The 7,500-nt window shown below is 40.4% G+C and overlaps 1 protein-coding gene across 5 annotated transcripts in view; it reads left to right on the forward strand.

Annotated features, from left to right (window-relative positions):
- LOC106869632 (soma ferritin) overlaps positions 1-7,500 on the forward strand; it is a 29,677-nt gene that overhangs the window by 14,712 nt on the left and 7,465 nt on the right. For 4 of the 5 annotated variants that reach the window (XM_089339749.1, XM_089339751.1, XM_089339750.1 and 1 more), the window contains exon 2: positions 759-824. In XM_089339749.1, coding sequence (XP_089195875.1) covers positions 759-824 — 66 coding nt within the window. Of the gene's footprint in view, positions 1-758; positions 825-4,003; positions 4,284-7,500 lie in introns of those variants that run through there. The other variant, XM_089339753.1, reaches the window with a different exon arrangement.

The raw sequence follows: 7,500 nt of genomic DNA on the forward strand, positions 1-7,500 counted from the left end.
CCTTAACGTAGTTCTCGGGGATATTCAGCGTGACACAGTGTGACAAGGCTGACCCTTTGAATTACAGGCACAACAGAAACAGGAAGTAAGAGTGAGAGAAAGTTGTGGTGAAAGAGTACAGCAGGGTTCGCCACCATCCCCTGTCGGAGCCTCGTGGAGCTATAGGTGTTTTCGCTCAATAAACACTCACAACGTCTGGTCTGGAAATCAAAACCGCGATCCTACGACCGCAAGTCCGCTGCCCTAACCACTGGGCCATTGCACCTCCACTATTTTGCTAAATAAAGGCAGCATTGCTGGCAGGACCATTAGGCTGCCAGACAAAATGATTAGTCCATCTTTACACTCTGAGTTCAACTTCCACTGAGGTCAATTTTGCCTTTCATCCTTTTAGGGTTAAAAAAAAAAAGGATCAGTCAAGTACTGGGTTTGAAGTAATTGACTTCTCCCTCTCTTCAAGAATTGCTGGCAATCTGCCAAAATTTGAAACCATTATTATTTTACTAAATTTACTGAAGGCAGAGAGCTGGCAGAATCGTTAGCACACCAGGTGAAATGCTTAGCAGTATTTCATCTGTCTTTACGTTCTGAGTTCAAATTCCGCTGAGGGCAACTTTGCCTTTTATCCTTTCAGGGTCGATAAATTAATTACTAGTTGTGTACTGGGGTCGATCTAACTGACTGGCCCCTTCCCCCAAAATTTCGGGCCTTGTGCCTATAGTAAAAAAATTAACTGAAACAAAGGCAATACTTTTCAGCAGGAATATGGTAACGAAAGGGTTATTCGATCAAGCTGTTCTCCTGATTGTCAACCAGAGTGTCAGGTAAGTGCTTAGCAATATTTTGTCTGTCTTTACGTTCTAAGTTCAAATTCCGCCGAGGTCAACTTTGCCTTTCATCCTTTTGGGGTCGATAAATTAAGTACCAGTTGGATACTGGGTGGATCTGATCAGCTGGCCCCCTCCCCAAAAATTTCGGGCCTTGTGCCTAGAGTAGAAAAGAATATTTTTCTCCCCATAAGATGGCAAGCTGGCAGAAACTCTAGCAAGCTGAGGTCGACTTTGCCTTTCATCCTTTCGGGGTTGATTAAATAAGTACCAGTTACGCACTGGGGGTCGATATAATCAACTTAATCCGTTTGTCTGTCCTTGTTTGTCCTCTCTGTGTGTAGCCCTTTGTGGGCAGTACAGAAATAAGAAACGTTAGCTTAACGGTATTTCATTTGTCTTTACATTCTGAATTCAAATTCCGCCGAGGTCGACTTTGCCTTTCATCCTTTCGGGGTTGATTAAATAAGTACCAGTTACGCACTGGGGTCGATATAATCAACTTAATCCGTTTGTCTGTCCTTGTTTGTCCTCTCTGTGTGTAGCCCTTTGTGGGCAGTACAGAAATAAGAAACGTTAGCTTAACGGTATTTCATTTGTCTTTACATTCTGAATTCAAATTCCGCCGAGGTCGACTTTGCCTTTCATCCTTTCGGGGTTGATTAAATAAGTACCAGTTACGCACTGGGGGTCGATATAATCAACTTAATCCGTTTGTCTGTCCTTGTTTGTCCTCTCTGTGTGTAGCCCTTTGTGGGCAGTACAGAAATAAGAAACGTTAGCTTAACGGTATTTCATTTGTCTTTACATTCTGAATTCAAATTCCGCCGAGGTCGACTTTGCCTTTCATCCGTTCGGGGTTGATTAAATAAGTACCAGTTACGCACTGGGGTCGATATAATCAACTTAATCCGTTTGTCTGTCCTTGTTTGTCCTCTCTGTGTGTAGCCCTTTGTGGGCAGTACAGAAATAAGAAACGTTAGCTTAACGGTATTTCATTTGTCTTTACATTCTGAATTCAAATTCCGCCGAGGTCAACTTTGCCTTTCATCCTTTTGGGGTCAATAAATTAGGAACCAGTTGCGTACTGGGGTCGATCTAATCGACTGGCTTCCTCCCTAAAAAATTTCAGGCCTTGTGCCTAGAGTAGAAAAGAATATTTGTTCCATCTCTTTACATTCTGTGTTCAAATCTCACCAACATCAAATTTGCATTCTGTCCTGCTAGGGGTTGTTAAATATAGTACCAGTCATACTCTGGGATTGATGCCATTGACTGCTTCCCTTCCCCTCAAAACTACTAATCTTGTGCCTTAGAAACCATTATCATTTCTGAACCCCAACAGACATGATATCAATTGGTGATACCAACCCCCACTAAAATTACTGCTATTACACCATTTTTGTAATAGTTGTTTTATATCATATCAACTCTGATACAGCAGACCAATGATCAGAGACGTTCCAGCTTAGACCATCACATCTTTTTCAATGTCTGGGGACTACAATTATTCAACTGTGTGAGAATGATCCAAAAGAAATTTAACTGTTATTTCTAGCAAATCCATTTCCCAGATTCTTGGCAGAATCAGTAGAGCAAAGAACATATTACATCTTAGATCTCACCCAGTGGACTTTGTCTTTCATCCTTCTGAAGTCAATAAAAAAAGGCATACAAGTTATACACTGGGACATTTTTTCAACACCATTTTACTGTTTTTCACAATGTCCTAACCACAAGGTCACATGCTTCATCCCACTTCACCTGATATCTCTTGAGGAAGCCAAAAATAAACCAGCTTTTCAAATTTATAATTTTCCTTCAACTCACAAGCCATTTTTAAAAAACATTTTCTTTGTGAAAAATCCTTTCGGTGAACTCCATATTTCAAAACATGGATTATGATTGTGAAAAAAATTCTTTTTTTAAGTAATTTCAATTTTTTTAATACCAGTTACTTTACAATAAGTTTCCCCTTTGATTCAGCAGTCACAAACTGACAACAAATGCCTCATAATGATACACATGTATAATACATGGCTCGAAAAACCATCTACACCCATTAACGAATCTTCATGAAACTTTGCATACATGTTAAACCAGCAGCCAGTTTGTTACTAGGCTCATTGCAGTTTAATAAAAATTTATAATTTGATGGGTAGAGCACCTAGAAGGTGTTCAGATATAACCCATCTATCTTCCTTTAATGGCCAAGGGGAAATAATCCATTCAATTTTCTTTATTTTCTCTTTTGCCTACTGGTCATTTCTCACTCCATTTATAAGAGAAGCAATATCGTTAGCGTGACTGGTTGCCAATGGTTATGTTGTATAAATACATGTGTGTTCTACATTACATGGACTTTCTAACAAGAAGTTGCCAGACAAGGTTAGTGATACTAGCAATCTAACCCCTGTCCTAAGTCAATACATAAATTTAATGACATTTCATAGACCTGAAAAAGATCTTTTATTTAAAACAAATTTGAGTAAAATCTCACCAATGGGTTATGGAGATATCAATGCCACAACTTACTTGCAAATTTTACCATTGACATGCTGTTTCATGGCAACAATGCAAAACTTTTTCAACCACATGGTTCTGGGTTCAGTCCCACTGCGTGGCACCTTGGGAAAGTGTCTTCTCCTATAGCCTCGGGCCGACCAAAGCTGTCTGGTGCACCATTTATAGTTTATTCTGACCTTCTTCTTCGTTTTCTTCTTCTTCTTCTTCTTCTTCTTCTTCTTCTTCTTCTTCTTCTTCTTCTTCTTCTTCTTCTTCTTCTTCTTCTTCTTCTTCTTCTTCTTCTTCTTCTTCTTCTTCTTCTTCCTGTGTATTGTAGATTAAACAGATCAGGTCTGATACAATAGACCGATGGCATGCAGGTGCAGAAAGACACCACCACCACCACCACCACCACCACTACCACTATCACCACCACCACCATCACTGCCACCACCATCACCACTAACACCTACAACAACAACTACAACAAGTACAAATAACTTCATGGACTTGCTTTGCAGTTATTACTATTTCGTTATCAGTGATTCACATTACTACCTGCTCGTCATGTGATCCACCTGCCTATCCGGCAAATTTACTTGACCATTTCTTTACAATTGGTCTTTGTTACATTTCTTATCTCAAAAACGAAATAACATCTTCTACTTACTTAAACTGGTTCAAATTTACTGAATGGCGGCGCCTGGGGTTTACTGAAAGTCTTCTGAATCAAATTTGGTGGGGAGAGGAGGTTGGGGGGAGGTGGTATGTGGAACACCCCCCAACCCCAACCCCACCCCCACCCACCACACCACACCCGCCAAATCCCACCTGGACGTGTACCTTTGCTGCTCTTCTCGGGTGTACTTACTCTGTGACCTCGTTTAACACCTCTGCTTGGTCCTTCGCTACCTTTAACAGAGTCCATTCTGTTGTAAACATTCAATCCAGGTCCTTGGTCTTATGTTATTTTTGCCTTCAGTTACATTAGCCTTATATTAGGTTTGCCTTATATTAGACTTATCTCGTGTTTGCCTTCTCATACATTAGCCTTGTGTTATGCTATGTCTGTCTTCTGTTACATTGTTTTTATGTCATGTTTATCTTATTTGTCATAACATTATGTTATGTTTGCCTTGTGTTAAGTTTGTCTTATGTTTACCTTGTGGGGAGGCGCAATGGCCCAGTGGTTAGGGCAGTGGACTTGCGGTCATAGGATCGCGGTTTCAATTCCCAGACCGGGCATTGTGAGTATTTATTGAGCGAAAACACCTAAAGCTCCACGAGGCTCCGGCAGGGGATGGTGGCGAACCCTGCTGTACTCTTTCACCACAACTTTCTCTCGCTCTTTCTTCCTGTTTTTGTTGTGCTTGTAATTCAAAGGGTCAGCCTTGTCACACTGTGTCACGCTGAATATCCCCGAGAACTACGTTAAGGGTACACGTGTCTGTGGAGTGCTCAGCCACTTGCACGTTAACTTCACGAGCAGGCTGTTCCGTTGATCGGATCAACCTGAACCCTCGACGTCGTAAGCGAGGGAGTGCCAACAACAACAATGTTTACCTTGTGTTTGCCTTATATTTGCCTTATGTTACAGTGACTTAATGGCCATGTTTGCTTTATATTTGCCTTATGTCACATTTGCCTTTTTTTTTTTTTTTCTTTCATGTATTTGCCCCATGTTGTGTCTGCTTCATGTTTGTCATTATGTTTGCACTGGTTAATTCATAACTTCAATATTCATTTTGATATTTCAGAAACTACTGGAGTGAAGAGGACACTAATTTTAAATGTACATTTACGAAATAGAAAGAAAATAAAAGAACGATTTTTGTGTTTGTGTGTGTGTGTCTTTCAGTTCTATTGAACATTTTGACTGCTGACCTAGATAACCATAGCTGTTATTCGTCTATCACAAACAAGTTAGATTTGATAGCTCATCTTGTGCTTTCGCTAGCCTTTTCACACATTTATGTGGCTTCAATAAACATCAATAATTTCTTGGTCATCAACGATGTGATGGCTAGAGTGTGAGAGCGCGGAGGCCATACCAGCAGTCAGTGAGTTATTCATCACAGCATGAGTAGAGTGAAGCAGCAACACCTAACTTGAGTGCTTGCTACAAGATGGACTCAGCTAAAGACATCCATGTGCTTCAATATTCTGTTAGCCCCCGTTTTTTTTTTTTTTCAGAACTCAGATCATCATCATCATCATTTAAAGTCCGCTTTCCATGCTGGCATGGGTTGAATGATTTGACTGAGGACTGGCAAGCCAGAAGGCTGCACCAGGCTCCAATCTGATCTGGCAGAGTTTCTACAGCTGGATGTTCTTCCTAACGCCAATCACTACGAGAGTGTAGTGGGTGCTCTTACGTGCCACCGGCACAGGGCCAGTCACACGGTACTGGCACTGGCCTCACTCAAAAAGTGTTTTTTACGTGCTACCTGCACGGGAGCCAGTCCAGCGGCACAAGCAACAACCTTACTCAAATGATTTTCTAACGTGCCACCAACACAAGTACTAGAAGGCGATGTTAGTAACAATTACGCTCAAATGGTGTTATTTACAGGCCACTAGCACGGAAGCCAGACAGCTGCTCTGGCAATGAACACGCTCGGACAGTGCTGTTAGTGCTCCACTGGCACAGGTGCCAGTCATCGGGTATGATTCAATTTCAATTTCAATTTCAATTTAAACAACGACAATGACGACGATGACGATGACGATGATGATTGATCTTAAAACTATAGCTCATAATTAACTTCATTGCATGTTAACTATATTTTTGCATCTGCATTTTCCAGTTGATGCAATGAGAGTAATAGTTGGAGGAGATCACAAAATAAAACTGGAGAAATGGGATGTGGAGTATCTCATTGAAGGATTGAAAGAAGGGGACAGACACTGTAAAGTTGAGCTGGGCTGGGCTGGCTTGGAGCCCTAAATACCCTGGGACCAGTGCTGTCAATATCAAGTACCTGCCTCTTGTGGTTAGGCTGTTGCACTCGCAATCGCAAGGTCGTGGTTTCAATTCCTTGACCAGGTGGTGTGTTGTGTTCTTGAGCAAAACACTTCGTTTCACATTGCTCCAGTGTCATTCAGCTGTAAATGGATAACTTTGAGGTGGATCGGCATACAAGGGTGAGATGGTGACTCAGGAAAATCACCCAGAGGGAGTCAAGCCCCATGTTGTATTCAGTATCTCATTTACTCATTTACTTGTTTCAGTCACTTGACTGTTGCCATGCTGGAGCACCGCCTTTAGTCGAGCAGATCGACCCCAGGACTTATTCTTTGGATGCCTAGTACTTATTCTATCGGTCTCTTTTTGCCGAACCGCTAAGTTACAGGGACACAAACACACCAGCATCGGTTGTCAGGCGATGTTGGGAGGACAAACATAGACACACAAATATATACACACACAAATATATACACACACATACATATATATATATATATATATATATATATATATATATGACGGTCTTCTTTCAGTTTCCATCTACCAAATCCAGTCACAAGGCTTTGTTCAGCCTGAGGCTATAGTAGAAGACACTTGCCCAAGGTGCCACGCAGTGGGAATGAACCTGGAACCATGAGGTTGGTAAGCAAGCTACTTACCACACAGCTACTCCTGCGCGTATCTGAAAGGATGAACACTACAACCTACTCTCTGAATCTAGATTGGTCAGGACTGGTTGCTCAACAACATCAGAGGTTCAATCTGGTTCAAGGGCCAAAAATAAGCTTTTCTTAAATGTTTCTGGTTAATTCAACTGGTTCCAGAATTTAGAGGATATTTTCCCTAAATAAGGTTCATTTAATAAGATTGTTTATGAGTTAATTAGAAAACATACAATACAACAAACAAGTGAAGAAAACATTGTTACATAATTGTTTGTCATGAAGTGTTTTATTATCAAATATTTGAGTACAGAGAAACTAAATTGATATTAAAGAACATGTAGTACTGATAAGATAATAAACAATCAATTAGTGTAAAGTCTAATAATCAATGAAATTTCTTTACCTAATTACATAATACTAAAGATTTACATCAATCTTTAAGTTATCAATTTGATCTTACGATTATTCTCATATTGTTTTGTTTGTTTCTTAAATTTTTTTCACTAAGATACGAAATAGAAGAATCGAAAGTCAA

The sequence above is a fragment of the Octopus bimaculoides genome, chromosome 22, assembly GCF_046866305.1.
Source record: "Octopus bimaculoides isolate indiv1 chromosome 22, ASM4686630v1, whole genome shotgun sequence".
NCBI classification, from domain to species: domain Eukaryota; kingdom Metazoa; phylum Mollusca; class Cephalopoda; order Octopoda; family Octopodidae; genus Octopus; species Octopus bimaculoides.